The 19,642-nt window shown below is 44.1% G+C and overlaps 1 protein-coding gene across 1 annotated transcript in view; it reads left to right on the forward strand.

The window, feature by feature from the left end:
* The window catches only part of LOC144823826 (uromodulin-like), a 242,182-nt gene that overhangs the window by 204,676 nt on the left and 17,864 nt on the right, over positions 1-19,642 (forward strand). The window contains exons 7-8 of the mRNA XM_078682687.1: positions 8,671-8,913; positions 11,793-11,952. Coding sequence (XP_078538813.1) covers positions 8,671-8,913; positions 11,793-11,952 — 403 coding nt within the window. The remainder of the gene's footprint in view (positions 1-8,670; positions 8,914-11,792; positions 11,953-19,642) is intronic.

Consider the following 19,642-nt stretch of genomic DNA (forward strand, 5'->3'; position numbering starts at 1 on the left):
AAAGAGACTGGCGTGGATTGGGATGGACATGTAATATAATGTGTTTGCAATTAACAGGTCTTGACGAGCCCACCCTGTTGGGGACCATAAGCTCTACCGGATCTGAGGTCTCTACCTTAAATCCCATTGATGAAGGATGGGTGGTCTTTCCACCTATGTATCCACTGAGATGGATACTCAGGTTGACCAGCTACCTGTTTTAGCTTTGGAAATTACAATTTTGAAGATTAACCATCGTTATGCAGAGGGTCCAGATGCCTGATTTTACTATAAAAACTCTACATTGTTCTATTAGAATAATGTTTGCCCAAGTTAGATGATTACTCTGGTGGGAGAGTTATGACATAGGTTCAATGTAGGATTTAAAGCATGGTATTAAATGAACATGATTACCTATATTGGGAAGTGTAGAGTAGAAATGAATAGAATTAAACTGGTGTAAATGTTTCAAGTCAGGGTTTCCTGCTTGCTGGGGAAATTGCATGGCATTCGTGCCTTTAGATCCGACAATCCGAAACACTTTTCTCAACGATCATTTAAATGGAGCGTGCAAGTGCCTTATACCTTTATCTGATTAAAGTAATGAAGTTACATTTGTCATAGGCTATAAAGTGACCACTTTCTCCAAGTGTTTAATTTGTTTCTGTCAGTAGTATGGGGGACACGTTTTGAACACAGTGGGTCAGGTTGAATCTTGGGAATGTTTTAAAAGAAGTTGTTGTTCTCAATATGACTAAGGCAACCTTCTGCTTATAGGAGCCTCTTCTTAATTTTTGGCACGTCAAATGGGTGCGAGAAAGCAGCATATCAGATGTCAGCGAGTCAGGCCTCATATAGGAATTGATTATTCACTGCTTAGTTTTGCACTTTTTCCAAATCTGAATGAACCCTGAATTCACACACTTAAAGCCGTCCAACACAAGGTTTACATTCAGGCTGAGGATAAAAGAGACTCACCATTATCTGAAATTGTGCCCTATTCTACTTCTACACTTTGTCTTCTCCACCTGCGGTAGTAATCCTAAAGGAGTACAAAAATTCAACATTGGAAGTCTGGGAAAACTGACAGGAAGGCTTATTTATTCAAGTTTTTGAAATATGCATCTTCAAAGTCACCATTGTTTTTGGAAGCCCAATAAAGCCCTAGATAGACCAACAAGAGCTACAGGTTTCAAACATGTTCCGATGTAATATTGTGTTCAGCGTATTCGCACATTATACACTTCAGAATAGTTCATACTTTCAGCAGGTCAATTCTAAGTGACAAAATATTGTTCTAGTAAGGGCCATGTTTCCATAGGAAATGGATTTGTTGGTTTGCTAATACACTTTGGCACCATTTCATGAACTTTCACAAAACTTTCCAGAACAATCCATCCACCTCAGCTCCTTCCTTGAAATGTGTTTTTTTCGTTCAATATCCTGTAGGAAAATTTAACAGCAATATTGCAAAAATGGTTAAACGGAATTACAAAAAAATTGGCAGAAAGCTAGATCTTTACTCAAAGCACGCTTTTTGTGATACCTTGTAAATCTGTTCAGTAGTTGTTGAGAAATTAAGGTTTTGAATTTATGCATATATTATGCCGCAAAGGATCTGATTGGCTACCACTACAGAAACAAAGATGTGGCAGCAGTCCCTTTGGGACTCGGGGACTCAGTCCCCTATCCGGAATGTAATTTATTTTAAAACACATATTTGGGGTAGGCCTGGTTACTATTCATGAAGGACCTTCCACAGAGCCAAAAAGTATTTCTTTTTTGTAAAGGGACCAAGGATCTGCAGAGTATCTGTGCATTCATGGTCCAGTTTAAAATAAAAAGTCTGGCCCCTCTCTTTTTAAAATAAGCCCTAATGGGGGGACCAGGGACCAAGAAGTCAGCTCCGTATATGTAATGGGGAGGAGGTGTGTACTCCCCCTCCCTGAGCCTTAAGAAGGCTGAAGGGAACCCATCTCCCAGAGCAAAGTTGTAATTTTAGGGGAAGGGGCCTGTAGTCCCCCTCCCCAACCCTCAGAGAGGCCATGGAGGCCCCATCCCCCAGGGCAAATCATTTTTTAGGAGATGGGGTATTGCAGCCTCCCTTCCAGATCCTCATAGAGACTCTGGGACTCCAGTCCCCGGGCCCGAGTTTGAAATTTTTGGTGAGAGGAACTCGTGCCTCCCCATCCCGAGTCATACATCAGCCCTTGGAACTTTCTCCCCCGTGGCCCGATTTGTGCAAAGTCCTGGGAACTCCATTAACCAGGAGACTGGTGTTCCTTTCCCGGGTGAGTGCGACAGAAAATGCAAGTTTTCCCTGCCCACAATCGCCATGGCAACAGAACAGAAATAAGCTGTCCCACCGGGGCGGGAGATCAAACACACAGAAGCTGATGGAAGGGTGCTTGCAATAGGTTTAAACACTGGCAATCGCTCAGAGTAGCATTCTAACCATACATTATGTTGCACCCCATGCACCTCAGATTAGAACCAGCCTTATGCAAATTAATCTTGACCCTGTTCCAGTGGGAGTAGTCCAGCCCAAACTGCCATGTCAGTTCATCTCTGAATGGGAAACCAAGCAACCCAAGACTGGTTACATCCTGACTGGGACTCTTCAGTCAGGAGTAGCTCTGTTCCAGTGATACAGTTAGCAAGGTAGCAAGGTACTTACTTCTGGGCATGCTCATGGCCACTTAGGATGGTACATCAAACACACAAAAGGTGATGGAAGGATGCTTGCAATAGGCCTAACTACTGGCAATTGCTCAGGGTAGCATTGCAGGGTGGGAGCATAGAAATGAACTTGGCTCCCACCACTCCCAGGATGGGTGTTGGCTGGGGAGCTGGCCGGGGCCTTGGATTGCCTTGGGTCTTTTGCTCTAGTGATACCCATGCAATGAGTGCCCCAGAGCACTAAATGTAAAAAGTCATTGCTGACTCTCGTCGGAACCCACTATGGATGCTGGCTGGGGATCGTGTCATGTCTCACTGGGGTGTTGGGGCTCGCCAGTACCCTTCCAATGATGCCCATGATATGGGTGCTCCAGTAGGACACAAAGGCACCCATAAAAACGATATATAAAAGAATAATATATGAGAAGCAGGAGCCCTCCATGCCCTCAGCCCTAGCCTCCCCTCTCCACACACATGAAAGGATCCTTCACCTGCACTCTGCTTCACCTTCACCACAACACCCACTAGTCCATTACCCCCTGCAACCCCACCAACAGCACCCAACACCCGCTGAGAAACCACACTCACCCGCACTAAAGTCCTCACTATCATACATGCTCCTTAATACCCACTCTATCAGCAATAATGCCTCAGAGATTTGGGTCCTACTGGGTGATGATGCCCCGGACACCTTTTTTCACTTTAACATGAATGACCACAACATCAAAACTAGACACAGCTTAAGCTATCCCTGCCATCTACAAGATCATTGACTGGACTGCCAATACAGACCTGGAGGAATAATAGCTATAATTTAAAAGGATACCATAAGATACAGCACTAACTCAGAAACTAACACCAACTACATGGAACACCTCAACTTCAAACTAAAAGCCACAGTTAATTTCACTCTAAGCAGAACCTTGATCTACCATTCCCCGGGACCTCAAGCCAACTTCACCAGCAACTTCAATGCCTTTGTTGCCCTATGGACTCCAGTGCCTATATCTCTTAGGAGACCTTAACTTTCACCTAGTAAATCAGACAAACCCCAACTCAGCTGCACTCATCAAATGCCTCAGAAACCTCGCACTCACCCAACACCTAATTGCCCCTACCCATGCCGTCAGACACATCTGGTGCCCAGTTTTCACCTCATTCAATTGCATCACTATTAACACGCCTGCTTCCGCCACCTGGACTGAACATGCCATTGTCAGCTTCTCAGTCAACATCCCCCACCACAGAAGAACCTTCACAAATTGCCATGACCACCAATACTGGAATAACCTGTCAGAGGGAGACCGGGCCTCCACTCTGCACATAAACCAACCAGAATCCCAGGCCACCTATGAAGCAACATCAATAACTGGATCCCCATCTGCTCCAGCACCCTGGCACCTCATGAAAAAAGAACTCAGAATAACCAAACAGCCCTGCAAACATCTGAAAGAGAGATGGAGAGTGATCCAGGAAGAATCAGACAAGAAAACATTTAAATCTGCCAAGAGACACTACCATCCGCAAATCCGTCAAACCAAAAGGAAGTCTCCAGCTGAGAGCATCAGCAACAGCGCACCAATAGTAAAGACATATTTTGTTATCGAGAACTTCACCAACCACAGCAGCAGCAACCACCAGCAATATCACCCCAACACAAAAACTGTGCAATGACCTCTCAGATTTATTCTGCAACAAAATCACAGCCACCAACATCAGCTTTGGCCTACATCAGACACCATCACCCTTTCAATAAATCGTCCAGTATCAGAAAAAAGTGACATCCTGAGAAATGGAACCCCATCACCAAAGAGGAAACCATAGCCCTCCTGAAGGCCATCCATTTTGTAGCTTCGTATTACCCTTTCCTATATTACACCTTCAGCAAAGGCTCTACTTCATCATCAACATTCTCACCCCTACGCTCAGTACCTCCATCAGCCACATTCTCAGACGTCTGGAAGCATGCAGCTATCAATGCAAAAGAAAAAGCCCTCATCAGACCCAGCCAAATTCACGAGCTACCAACCAATCTCCCTTCTTCCATACCCTGTCAAGATCCTAGAGAAAGCTGTCAATTAACTACTCTCCAACCACATCACCAACCACCAGCTCCTTGAAGCCACAGAATCAGTTTTAGACCTAACCACAGTACAGAGACGACCCTCATAGCAACAATAGATGAAATTGAATGGTCTGTGACAAAGAAGAAACCACCGCATTCATACAACTCGACCCCACTACTGCTTTTGACAGTCTGCCATCTCATCATGATCAGATGACTTCTTGAGGCAGTCATTTAAGGGCCTACTGTGCAAAAGGTATACACCTTTCTTCCCCGAAGGACACAGTCAACATATGACTTTACTCTTCAGATGCCCATAAACTCATTTGTACAGTCCCGCAGGGTTCCTCACTTAGCCCAACCCTTTTAAACATCTACATGACGCCACCGGATGGCATCATCCGCACAGACAACATCGACATACTCACCCATACCGACAATACTCAACTCATAATGTCTCTCTTGGACAAAACACATATCATACCAGGAACAACTTCAACTCGTGCATGACCAAATTTGTCACCTAGATGAAATCCATCTGCCTCAAACTTAACACAGACACATATCTGCCAACTCACACGGTGCCTCTGTGTGACACACCTTATTGGCTCCCATCACTCGGTCTCACAATGAGGAGCTGATATCACACGGTGGCACTGAAAGCGAGCTGAAAACCACTGTAGATAGTGTTTTTCCAGCTCTTTTTCCGAGGCTTTGAACTGCCAACGTCCATTAAGGGGTGTGAAAACACCCCAGGGCATTGGCAGCAGCCTTAGTAAGCTTTTTTTGTGGGAGGAGGGGTCTTGGAGGCGGGGTGGGGTTCAAAAGTGCCTCGTAGGTACTCTTCGGCATGAGGACCCACCCCCTTCAAGGTCTCACCCCCTCCTCACACAATGAGATTGTTCTTCACGTTGGCTACCGGGCAAAAGTTGTGGTACACAGCTTCCACCCACTATTTATACAGGGTGAACACCGTCTGCCCTGCAAGAAGTGGGCCCCACTGAAATATGTTGAACTTGTCTTTGTGTAACATTCAGACACCGGGGCACATTCAGCAGCCCCTGCAGGTTGTGTGCGTTTGTTTCAAGCAGCAATGTGCAGGTGGCGATAGAGCTTTCATATTTCGACTCCAGCTGTGGCCATCAGGCTTCCTTTCTTTCCACTATTCTGACTGGGAGCTGTCTGAGCCTCACACCTACATGCAAATGCAAAAGAAATGAAACAAAGGCACACAGCTTGTTATCACTTCACAAATACTTGAGAGGCATGTTTTTTACGTTGTTCGATCCATGAATATGAGATATAGGCATACACTGTAAGAAGGTCAGATGTGGTGGTCTGTTCCATTCTTTACACAAATAACAATTTAAATACTATTATTTTGTTTTTTCTTTTATAGCGCTACTCATCCAAACGCACAATGTCAGAGCGCCTTACATCACACGTGCATAAAATACATTAACAACAAATCCTATAAATGTGTAAATCAATATACAAAATGTGTTACATAAGACGTGAGAGTTACAAGGTGTAGGCGACCCATCTAGCTCACTGTGCTACATTAGAAGGATTGCAGTTTATGAACTGCGAGTAACACAAGGATCTCCGTGTTAAAAACAGTAACTCGCTTACCTAATTACATAAAATAAAAACCTGTCATCTGCATGTTAGATGATGTGCTTTGCATAAGATACATTAACCCGCTACACTACTTTGACTCAAAGCTGGGACAAGAGAAAACGCAGGTCTCTCCAGCAAATGCGGTACCCTCCAAAGTTATCATACCATTATTGTTCACTGGGATTTATGGGGCACACAAAGATCTCTGCCTCAGGTGCCCTAACCCCGTAAGATATTTTAAATCGACTATGCAACCAATTAAGCAGAATAGATTTACTGCTAAATTCCTCACCGGCGCCAGCGTGCCCTGACGATTTCAAGTGGGTGCACCTCATTTCTTGCTGGTAAATTTCAGCCTCACACACCCTAACATTGTTGAGTAAGCTACACCCCTGAGAAGAGCTCACACTGGTGAGCACACTGGTGAGCAGTGCAACGCCATTGCATCAAGCTCCAGTTCTTTCAACCAGGCTCTATTGGCAAGCACTAACAGCCTGATTCATCAAGCCGAAATCGGCTCGCAAAGGGCCAGATTCTGAGAATCTGGCCCTTTGCGAGCGCTATTTTTGCATTTGGGATTCATCATCCCAAATGCAAAAATCGGTAATAGCGATTTCGCTATTTTGCGAGGAATTACATTTAAGGAATCTCTATTTGAGATTCCTTAAATGCAATTCATCATCCATTTAAAAATTGCGAATTCCAATTTCGGCCCGCTATTTACCGCGAGGTCAAACGTCGTGGTAAATAGCGACAACTTAGAAAAATGCTTTTAAAAGCATTTTTCTAAGTTGCATGTTGCACACACACATGTCCTTTGGACATGTGTGTGCGCAACACCTGTTTCAATTTGCATTTAAGGGGTGCTACAGGGTGTCCGTTGGACACCCCTGGCACCCTTTAAATCGCTATCTAATTTGCGATTAGCAAATTGCTAATCGCAAATAAGGAATACTCCCCATTCATTCCTATGGGCCTTTTGGCCCATAGGAATGAATGGGGAGTTATTCCTTATTTGCGATTAGCAATTTGCTAATCGCAAATAAGGAATGTGTAGGAATCGCATTTCTTTATGCAATTTCTACATGAATCGCGTTTTGCAAGTCCTTAATAGCGATTCGTTATGAATCGCTATTAGGGGCTCGCAAAACGGGAGAATGATGAATCAGGCTGTAAATGTACTCCTACTATGCAAAAGATGCATTGACCTTCACAGGAAGACACTAGCGATCAAAGAGCACACATCTGAACGCTATTAGACCAGTAAATTAATTACCATCCTTATGACGCCAAAGCAAAATGTTGCGTGAAAAATACAGAAAGCCAGTAAGCCGCTTTATTTTAGTGTTTCATAGATTTTAATCTTTGCACACTAGCAGTGTTAAAACCATTGGCATCGGTGCTTTTGTGTGCATTTTTTTAATTTTACATTTGAAGATACAGGTTGCAGGCTGTCTCTACACTTGTGTGTGTTTGAGGAGAATGATCGACATACACAGCCGGTTCTTGTCCTGAAAGATCAAGATGCCACAGCAGAGCTTTTTGTTTAGTAATTTTTTTTCCTGAAACATATTTGGTTTTCCATCGTTAGACCGACTTCCACTACAAGGAAACGTTTTTTTAAATGTGTAGAATCAATTCTTGCACGCTTCTTGCAGTAACAAGGCAATTGTTTGTTCCTAGTGGCACTAATACACCAACATGAATACAAAAAAAGTCCTGAGTGTAATGCTACTTTAAGCAACTTTTGTTATGAAGGCTTGTTTACACAATATGCTGACAAACTGTGATATTTTAGACTGTTCAATGTTGGTTCAACGTCAAGAAGCAACATAGTGTCAGGCTCCGTTTGATGAATTCTATTTAGCAGGACGCAGTCCCTTTATTCCTCAGATGTGTGACTCCTCTTCCCATCAGTTATAATTAATGCCAGCATGTCTTTACCAACCGCTCCGGTTCTCTAAGGTGCCACCTGCATCACTTCCACAGTATGTGTACATACTAGGCTCCTGTAGGTTATCCTCAATCTCCTGGATGGAGATGTAACATTCTGAGCTTACATCCATTAAGGTTTCAAATGAAGTGTAAATATATTTCTGATGTGTGCAATTACTCTCATGTACTCCCTTCCCCTGAATCTGCGCTTAGAGACATCTCACCTCACCTTCCAGAAGTGTCCTAAAACTTGCCTTTTCCAGAGCATTATTTAGTAGTCACCTCCCTACTCCTGTTTTGCCGTCAGCGCTGGGATGCCTCAGGGTAGCCACGTGTTAATTAACAATGTTAATAATAATGTACTTACCGTGATGTTTTTTTGGTACATGCAGCACAGTGACTCTCCCATCAGTGAATGGCTCGGGACCCATCACCGTCACCATGGCTGCCTACATGTCCAATGCCTTTACTGATCCGTACACAGAGAGCAAGGAACTGACGGTGGGAACCCCGCTCTACATTGGCATCTCCACTACATTCTCGGATGCAGACGTGTTTTCGTTGAGAGCAGACAAGTGCGTTGCATCTCCCAGCAGCAGCCCCTCTGAACCCGGAGTGCCCTTAATATCAAACGGGTAAGTGGATCATTCTAAGCATTGCTCTGTCTTTCTCTCACTTCCTTTTTGTAGCCTTTTCTAACTTGTATATGAAGAAATGTGGACCCTTAAACATGCTGGATACAGGAAGCAAATAAAAGGACACCGTGATCACCGGCAGCAAAAGTGGATGAATAAAAGAGAGCAGGCCATTCACAAGTAATATTGTAGAGATGAAATGTCAGTCACTGTTGCAGAGTATGAGTCCTAAGTGAGGTGTTCACGTGACAATATTGGTGTTGAGAGCGGAAGGTTTTCTCTGGTAGTGTGGCCAGTTCAAGAAGCTATTACCCAGTCCCCAGATAATCATATGTGGTTAAAGTGGCTTCTAATGTGAGTGGAGAGTTTCACGAAGAGGCTGTACTGCTGAATATCAACTCCCAGAATATTGTCATATCAGAATATTGAGGACAGAATACCGAGGGACAGAATTTCGTAAAGTTGTAAATATAAGGAAATGTAGATGTACAATTACTAACTTTGCATCTACACACCATATAGCCAGTAGGTATATATAGTTAGGACCTAGTTTCCATAGGAAATCCCCAACATTCTATTGGGAATAACTTTGGCGCTGGTTGATGAATCTTCTCAAATTTGTCAAAGAAGATGGCCCGCTCCGCTCCTCTCCTTCCCTGAAAGTTTTGGGGGGATTCGTCAAGTGGGGGCTGAGAAAAAAGGGGGGTCCCAAAACGTGTTTTCCCCATGTTAATTTCCATAGGACCTTTAGACACGGCTACAGCTTGAACCGCTGAACGGAATTACACCAAACTTGTCAAAATGGTAGTGTCTGGTACGCAGACCACGCTTTTGGTTAAATAGTGTAAATCCCTCCAGTAGTTCCTGAGAAAATTAAAAGAGAAAAAAATTATATATCTGTAAGCGCGCACCGTGCGTGCACCCCCCGATTTTTCGGCAAAAAAATTTGGGGGGGGGGCCTTGGGGGGATTCTCTCTTTTATTTTAATGTTTTTATTTTAATATCGAGGGTGGTCATCCCTCGTTTTGCCCCCCGAGATCACCGCCGCGGCCCGAGCCGCCTCAAGATGGACGTGGTTTCCGCTTCCCCCTGTCTGGGGGAAGCCTTCGATGTGCGGTCTCCCGTGTCGAGGGGGAGACCGGGTGATGCTGGCCAGAGCTGGTGCGATCGGTCAGGTCTGAAGAATAACTAAATAACCCTTTTTGGAAAGAATGAGCTGGTCGCTGCGGGGACGCACACTGGAGAGCAATGTCAGTGGGACAAACATAACTTAAAACATATTACAAAACGGCGGGTATTCAGAGGGTTTCAGAGGAAGAGACAGTAAATACTAAAATGTCACAAAGGGTTAAAAGGTGTCAAACGCGTCTTTGGGAGCACGGTTCCAACTTCCGATGCCCCGGTGGTTGCTGGGTCACCCAGTGGAGGCTCAGGGCGCTCAGGTGGCGCAGGGCATCCGTCTCTCCCTGGGCCTCACACTGGCACTCTTCAACCAGTGTCACCACCTCCTCCCGCACCAGCACCTCATTCTCGCAATGCAGGGGGACGGTGATTGTGCGGATACGGCTGGGGGCGCAGCCGGAGCACGGCCGGGACGCGCCCGTCAGAGTGCCCGGGACGTAGAAGGAGCTGCACTGGCCGAAGCAGAATCGGTTCTGGATCTTGGCGGGGGCACAGCTCTCTCTGGAGATTGTCTGTTTAGGGAAAAAAGATACCGTCATTTAAGATGTCATCAGTGATGTCATCAGTGATGTCACTGACCATGTCATGAATGATGTAATATGTGACATCATCAGCAGTGGATTGCGGGTGCGCCAAATATAGTTAGTCCAACTAACTATATAGGAGCAATTTCAATGGTTTTTTATATGTTAATTCCTAACTATATAAGGCCTGAAACCTATGCTTTTTCAGTGAATTTCAATGTTTTTTAAAATGCTAATTCCTAACTATATAAGGCCTAAAACCTATGGTTTTTTCAGTGAATATATATATATATATATATATTCAACGTACATATATGTGGAGTTAGGTATAGAAAATCTAGACTTACTTACCTGTCAATATTTTATTTTCGATATTTTGTCCTTGATATTTTGGGCCACCGATATTGCGGTGTCGATATTCAGGATTGACACCTCACAAAGACACAGCTTTGTATAAACATCAAATAAAGAAAGATGAAACACACCAAATTTGTTGTGCACCTAGAGTCCGGACAAGAGCTGTCTCTGATACTTGCCATTTGTATGAGACTTATTCAGACTGATATACACAGAACCTTTTAACGGGTCATAATTACTCAAGGGTGCAGTTCAGCAGGTGGTGTAGATGAAGGGGTGAAGTCAGTGGGAATGTGCATTCCCCAAGCTACATTCAAGTGCTAGTCCTCATTATCAGCGAGTCTAGCACCTTAGAGCACTGCCTCACTCACTAAATTTAAGCTCACTTATTAACACACAACCTCCCTGGTTTTGTGTTAACCTCACACCTTGGAATAATCTCACTCGTTTGTCAGTCTCTCTCACTCCTTAGAGTGCAGTCTCAACGGTGACCAGTCTAACTGTCCCCAACTGATTTTAATGGCGTCACAGACAGGTGAGTAATTTTCTTTTCTTCTAAAAACCTCTCCAAACCAATCAGATGCCACTTGCGTGGCTTCTTACATATCAACAAGGGTGGCTGATTGGAGGAAAAAAATGAAAAGGTGGCAGCAGTTGAGGACCGGTTTCACTCGCTGGTGGCGCAATGAGTACATCTCACCAGGAAGGTACTCTTGGTGGACTCCGACACATGCACAGCAAGACTCTAGTGGTGACTTGACTATGACATTAAAAGCAGTCTTTGAAATCTAACTCCGCGCTCTCTTCTCTTCACAGCTGCCCAGTGACGGAGGATGTGGACGTACAGATTATCCACAACGGTGATTCCCTGCAAGTTATGTTTCAGATAGAGACCTTTGCCTTTCAAGACATGTCTGCAGTGTACATGAGCTGTGATATATCCCTGTGCAAGAAGGCAACACCAAACACCTGCGGGGTAAGTGATGAGGGTTGATACAGAAAAGGAAATTAAATAAGCTACCAAACCAGCAAGTGGGGAGGTGCCAGAATGAGCAATTATGAGTATAGGAACGCAGTGGCCTGAAGAGGAATCAAGAGTTTGCTTCGTTGGACAAACATTTCAAAGAGCAGGTGCAGCACTAGAATCAGCAATGCATGCTTACCTCACACACAAGTACACCACAAGCAGCAGCAGCAATACAAGCTTACATCACAGTCAAGATAGGTTTTGTGAAAGCAACAGAAAAGGGAACATGGTGACAGGAATGTTGGGACCACCAGTCCCATAAGGGTGTGCGGCATGATCCTTCTGTCCCTGACCATGTGTGCTGGAAAGAGGGTGCCAGCAGGGAGTTACTCTTAAGACCTTCTGATCAAACCGTGTACTAGGAGCAAGGAGGATGGGAACAGTGGCTGGTACAGAAGAGCTCTGCTGATAGGATCACTGTCATTCTGGAGAACATCTCTGCCCTTCCTTGCCTCTCTGCAGTTTATTCAGTAACTTCAACTTCTGAGTCGTTTACTCATAGACATCCTCAATTAACTCCTACTGCCTACTTTCCCAGCCTTTTTTATGTTTTGCCACCCTCTCAGCAGTTTCCCGATTTACCCAGTTACCTTTTGACAGGTGGGAGAAATTCTGCAAAGTGTATGGACTTGTAACACTTATTTGCGATCTGGGCAGTGTACCGCGTGTAGTTTGGACGACTTGAAATAACGGCTTTGAAGTGTCGCTATTACTCATTAAGAATCAACTTATTTCCACCTATATGAGTTTTAACAAGAAGCGAATAGGATATATCTTGGGAAGACAGTCAATATTTTCCTGATGAAGGCTGCCATATACTAGTTGTCCGTTGAAACGCGTCGAAATTAAGGGAATAGCACAACACGCATTGATTTAGGAATATTCTGATTGCTGCTGAATATACCTTTTGTGTACCTCCCTGTATAGCCTTAGGAAATAGATTGGATGAATTCATGTATTTGATTTGTTCCTTTGATTTATTCTCTGTGTTCCCAAGTTTTACATATATATTTTTAATCTATTTTTTTTAAATTGCTGTTTTATGTATAAATAAACTGTGTATACTGAATTGACCGTTTTTACATCATTTTGTTACTTATGCATTGCTCCTAAGTTTGTTTGAATATTTGTTGTCTAATTTGTTTAGATTAGCTGATGTCTTTACATCTAATGTGCCCAAAGGGAATTTCTATTTGACATTAAGTCTATTACTGATACCCTATCCCTTTGGTATTTGGGTCCCTCTCTCTTTTATTAGAGACAGTCAGGCTTTCATCCTTTTCACTGTACCGAGAGTGTCCTAATATCCATTCTGGAATTCATACGTATTAAAGTGGACCATAACCAATCAATAGCCTTGGTCTACTTGAATTCTCAGCACATAAAATTCTGATCTCACATCTTCCTCAGGTCGAAATACAGGGCAAGGCTTTGCCATGAATCTCTTCCTTTCACTATGACTCAGGCTTTCTACTTTCCTCCTATCATTCCAACTTCAGATAACCCAAACAAGAGCTCCTCAAAGTTCCTCTTTAAGCTATTTAATGTTGAGGACTCCGCCTTAGCACAACTCATTTTGTGCTATTGTCTACATTATTCATGACAAATCGGACAACACCCAAATTCTGTTTAGACTCAATGACTCTCTACAAGCAATAAACTGAATTTTCATAACTGTCTTTTATATGTTGTTTCTTGAATGCTTTTTGATGCGCAAAACAGATAGGACTGAAATTCATCTGTTGGGAACATGGACCATACTTTGGTGCCATCTATTCCAATTTTGAAAGCCTACACTCTGAGATTTTGAATTGGCAAAGATCTTTTGCTGACTACTGAGGTCAGCAAAGTCTCTTCTGAATTTTTCCATCAACCATATCTCCTTTGACAAATGTTTCCATTCTTACCTTTCACTGCGAGGGTGTACTGTAGACCTTAATTCCGTCTATGCTGGGCTACTGAGACACACTCTAAAATGTATTTCAAGAAATATATTTCCAGAATTCAAATAATTCAGAACATGCACATACAACCAATTTTTTTTCTTCCCCATAGTTCGGCAATTTCTCTTTACATGGCTACACTTCACTGGCTTCCCATCTCATCCAGTATCCTCTTCAAGACCCTTTGAGTGGTTCATTGGCCTTTTATAATTTTTGTCCCCTTTACCTCTGAACCAAATTGGTCAGAGATCAGCCGCTCTTTGTCTATTTCCGATTCCTCACTTTCACTGTCAGATATTGGGGGAATGAGCTTTCACCTAACTTGCTATCATGTGATACAATTGCATATAAGTTCTGACTCATCTCCAATCATCTTGTCTACCAGAAGTCCAAAAAACCTGGCTTTTCCCAGTTGATTTTTTTTTATCGTAGTCTTCTGCTTTCTCATTGAGGATTCACTAGTGCCAGTATACCATTTTGAGTGATTTTCATGCTACATAAATGTGTAGAATAGAATGGAATATCACACAATATAGTCCTAAAACTACACCATGGAAAGTTCACCATATCTTAAGGTGCTATAAAATGGGAAAATGTCTAAGGTGGTTGAAGGCAACCCCAAACATCTTTCCAGGCAGTGATTTGGTTGTCAATACTGCCAAGGGTGGTTTTCTTCCCGGGCAAATTTGGTCTGGAACATTTGTCCTGGAATAAATCAAACTTTTTAAGAAAACTGGTAAGGACTATTTGATGTAGATGCATTACTCATTTAGCAGACCACAGCATCCACCATACAGGTCTGTCAACTATTGTTTTTTTTCTATTGCTCTTTATTATATTTTCTGTTTTGAAATCAAATAATACAATCAGATTGCAGCACATTGCACATCATCATATATCAGCCACCTGACAGTCAATATATACTGTGCAGTAACCCACTTTTAGGATCATCTCCCTTCACTTATTTCAGAAGCAACATTTAACTTTAACTATCTTGTCTTAGTCTAACAAATCAAGCAAAAGCGTCTATCCCACACATTTCCTGCACAAAATACAAAAAATCTCTTGACCTCATAAACTTTCAATTATTAATCTGTGTATATTGAATGTAGCATTTTTCTCGCTAGCACTTTGCTGGGGGGGGGGAGTTGGTGGGAGCCCAAGTAATCCCTAAAAGGGAAACCCAGAAGAAATACTGACAGAGGAAGGGGAATAGTGGAGAGGGGGTGAAGGAGCGGAGAGGGCGCTTTTTTCTTATCAGGCTTTTCTCAGTGTAACACTTGACGTTTGGTGTTACCTCCAAGCATCTCCCCTACATTAACGTAAACATCACAGACACCTGCAAATCTGTTAGCACCCAGTATCGCCATGGCAAAGCATACAGGCTACAGGGTAGCATGATGGCATTGAAACCATAATCCTCGAGGAGGTCCGCAATCATCTTTGAAGAATCCACCAAGTGCTTGACCTCCTTGGAAACTGCTGCCACATTCATGGAACACCGACACTTCAAACTAAAAGTCTCTGATAACTTCACCCTGCCCTGGACCCTTGCCTACTGACCACCTGGACTGCAAACCACCTTTACTAATCTCATCACGGAATTTGTTCTCCCACTCACCATCAACTCCATAGCCTATTTAGTGCTCTGCAACCTCAGCTTCCACCCAGAAGACAGGTCTGACCAAAGTTTCACTGCACTCTTCACAAGCCTGAGCAACATCGGCCTTACCCAGCTCGTCACTGCTCCCACACAAAATGCAGGACATACACTGGTACCATCTTCACCACTAGAGACAGCATAAAATACATAGCCACCCTGCTGCTTACATGGACCGACCACTTCATAATCCACTTCAAGATCGACACACCTCAAATCAACGCCCCTACCAGCACCAGCCTCACGAGCTGCAACTCAAGCAAAATCTTCAGAGCAGACTGGCTCGGTGCCCTCACCACAGATCAACTGAACCACATGAATGACTTCGAAAAGCATATCACAAACTCAATATATGGACCAGGAACTGCGCAGACTCCCATGCACCCATCAAACCCAACAAACCAAACATCATCCAACAAGCAAGCCAACTGGTACACAGAGCCCTCTGAGAATCAGAACGAAATTGCAAACAACTAGACAGGTAATTGAGAAGTTGAACCAGTCACTAAACCACCAACAAATCCACATACAAGACTGCTCTCTGACAGCACCATCAGCAACTACATGACACCAAGAAACGTGCCTAGCTTAACGCATGGAAGGAAGCTCCAACAGTAACAAAGAAATCTTCTCAATCAAGGAAGGACTACACCTCACCCTCCACGAGTGTCAACAACATCCTCCTCTCACAAGAAATCTGCTATGACCTATTAAACTTCTTCCCTAGCAAAATCTCTGTTATGTGCATCATCTTCCCACACCAAAAGGCTCTGCCGACCTCACTGCAAAACTACAAATCACCAACCAAGAGAACAACCTGATTGAATAAACACAGCATCAATCATGCGGACCATCCACAGAGGCGCCCCAATGGATGCATGTCCTCACTAAATCTACAACTTAGGAACTTCCCCAATAAACACCTTCCTCTCCCACATCATTAACACCTACATCGGATCTACCATATTCCTGGACGACAGGAAATACATGGAATTCAACGTTGTCCTCTAAAAAACATCAGCTCATCCAAAATTATGTCTAATATGTATGCTCCTGTACCCAGTCAAAGTGATGGAGAAGGCTATCAACAAATAACTCTCAACTCACCTTGAGGCCCACCATCCATTGGAAAACACCCAATCTGGATTCCGAAATAACCACAGCACTGAAACAGTACTCATTTAAGCCACCAAAAACATTAGGACCATCCTGGACCACAGAGAAACAGCAGTCCTCATCCTACTCAACTTATCTACTGCCTTCAACATCGTCTCCCACTGCCCTCAGATCAGAAGGCTCCACAATATAGGCATCCAAGGACCTACACTCCATTGGATCTGCTCCTTTATTATATGAAGAACCTGGAGAGTTAGTATGCCACCATTCACATCAGAAACCAAGAAACTGGTCTACAGAGTCCTCAAGGCAGCTTCCATCAGCCCCACCCTTTTCAACATTTACATGAGCCCCGCTAGCAAGCATTATTGGATCTCGAGGCATCTCCATCATCCCATATGCCGATGACACCCAACTAATTCTCTCCATGACAGACAAGACTACCACCTCCAGAATTAACATCACCAACTGCATGACCATAGTAGCAGACGGCATGTGAACAAACTGCCTGAAGCTCAATTCCAATAAGATGGAAGTCATGATTTTCGGTAACAGGACCTCCCACGGGACTCCACCTGGTGGTCGCCAGCACCAGTGCCACAGACCACGCTAGAAACCTGGGAATTATCTTAGATGACAAATTCTCCATGATGTCAAAAGTCAATGCAGAGAGCACCTCCTGCTTCCACATCCTATGCATGCTATGTAAGATCTTCAAGTGGCTCCCCAGAAGACCAGACAGACCAACACCCAAGCACTTATCACAGGCAGGCTTGACTGTGGAGGGGCAATGCATGTTGAAATCTCCTAGCAACTCCTACAAAGACTCCTGACCGTCCACATTCCACAACACTTATACCAGACCTTCCACTCTGCACCCACATTACACTCCAGCTAAGGATCTTCATTGGCTTGCCATTCACAGACATATCCAATTCAAACTACTCACTCACACATTTACAAAGCCCATCACAACATAGGACCAACAACTTCATACACTTTCATCAGCCGACAACACATCTAAGCTCTACCTCACTCTCACATATACCCCCTGCATTCACAAAAACAAGGCAGGAGGTCACTCCTCCTACATCGCACCCACAATTTGGGAAAGTCTCCCAATGCACATTAGGACCTCTCCCTCACTTCTTGAGTTCTGGAAAAGCTGGAAAAGCCTGAAAACCTGTCTCTTTGAATAACGAGGCTGGGGTCTTTCCCCCACTCAGCTGATCAACCACCTGGACACCCTCATGAGTGATTATTGTGCTCTACAAATGTACCTAACATAACATACCATAACTTAACACCTTAATTAGTTCTGGACCCATTCACTGTAACAGGATCTGGGTTAGCTTCTCTTAACTCCGGGCCTAACCGCCTATGTGCTTCTAGATCCTGTTCTCTATATCTAGAACAGAGTCATATGGAACAAGGAAACCTGCCTTCAAAATCTGCCATAATGCTATATAGCCCTTACAATGGCAAAAACAATCAAATCCTCGACTCATAGTTTCATCTGAACTACTGCATATTCAGGCAAGATATGAAAACTATCTTATTTTCGATCTAGGCATGATAGTGTGAAAACTCCCCTTCTACTGACAAATCCATGAGCCTAGGCCTGCATAGAAACACTTCCAATTAAATAAAACAGGGTCTTCTGTGCTGGAGCCACGCATACTGTGAGGGTAACGGTCTCTGCTCCTTCGAACAGCGCCGTGAGGGAAACAGCAGGTCCTGACAGCTACCGCCAAACTACATTTCCCAGAAGCCCCGGGGGCCGCGCACTACTGTGACGCCACCATCGCGCCTGGAGGCGCTTAAGAGCTCAGAGCGCTGAGCACTCCTGGGGGTCTTCTGTGCTGGAGCCACGCATACCGTGAGGGCAACGATCTTTGCTCCTTCAAACAGGGCCGTGAGGGAAACGGCAGGTCCTGACAGCTACCGCCAAACTACATTTCCCAGAAGCCCCGGGGGCCACGCACTACTGTGATGCCACCATCGTGCCTGGAGGCGCTTAAGAGCTCGGAACGCCTCCCACGTCGCAGGACGCGCGCGGGCGACGCTGGGAGAAGCCCGGGACAAGGGCGGGGCAGTCTGTGCAGTCCGGGCAGACCGAGGCAGGGCAGGGCCACCCCCCCTGGTCGTTGCTATACCTGAGAAGTAAGCATCTGGACATATTTGTATGACTGTTTATTCTTGTTTTTAATATTACCTTTTCTTTCACACTATTAGATAGGAAGTACTTTGTAAGGTTATAGTTATAGTTTTGTCTGCCTATCCCCAACTAGCCGTGATTCCTACGGTATTATTGTTCTTGGGGTTCATACTCAGTTAATACTAATGGCTAAGAACAAATCAACTATGGACAACTATCTAGTTAAAATGGTGAGCAAGATCAATAACGATAGAAGGAAATCACTGGGTCGGGAAGATCCGCCAGTGATAATTACTACACCCCCTGGTGCCAGTAGTGGTTCGATTTTGGCCTCTGCTCCTATTTCTGATGTTGTTACTGATGTCCCACTAGTGGAGATTCCGACAGTATCAGTTCTAGATCAGGACGTACCAGATCAGGATTTACAAGATGACTCCATGGACGCATCACTACGGTGCTCTCCAGTTAAGAGAGCGGTAAGGAAATGCAGGAAAACAAAGACTAAGCGGGGAGGAACACACCACAAGAAAACACCTGAAACAGTGCAGAGGAGCACTATTGGTCACAAGGAGACCATGACTATTATCAGTGGCACCAACATGAATTCGGACCTTCTGGACCATATAGCCAAGATGCTTGAGGCTAAATTAGAAACTGTTGTTAAGCCTTTAGTGGCAAAAATAGATTTTCTGACAGCTGAAGTGTCTAGATTGGGAGGTCTTCTAACCCAGACAACTAGCGATGAGAGCTTGAAACCAAGGG

The sequence above is a fragment of the Lissotriton helveticus genome, chromosome 3_1 (genome assembly GCF_964261635.1).
Source record: "Lissotriton helveticus chromosome 3_1, aLisHel1.1, whole genome shotgun sequence".
Taxonomy (NCBI): Eukaryota; Metazoa; Chordata; class Amphibia; order Caudata; family Salamandridae; genus Lissotriton; species Lissotriton helveticus.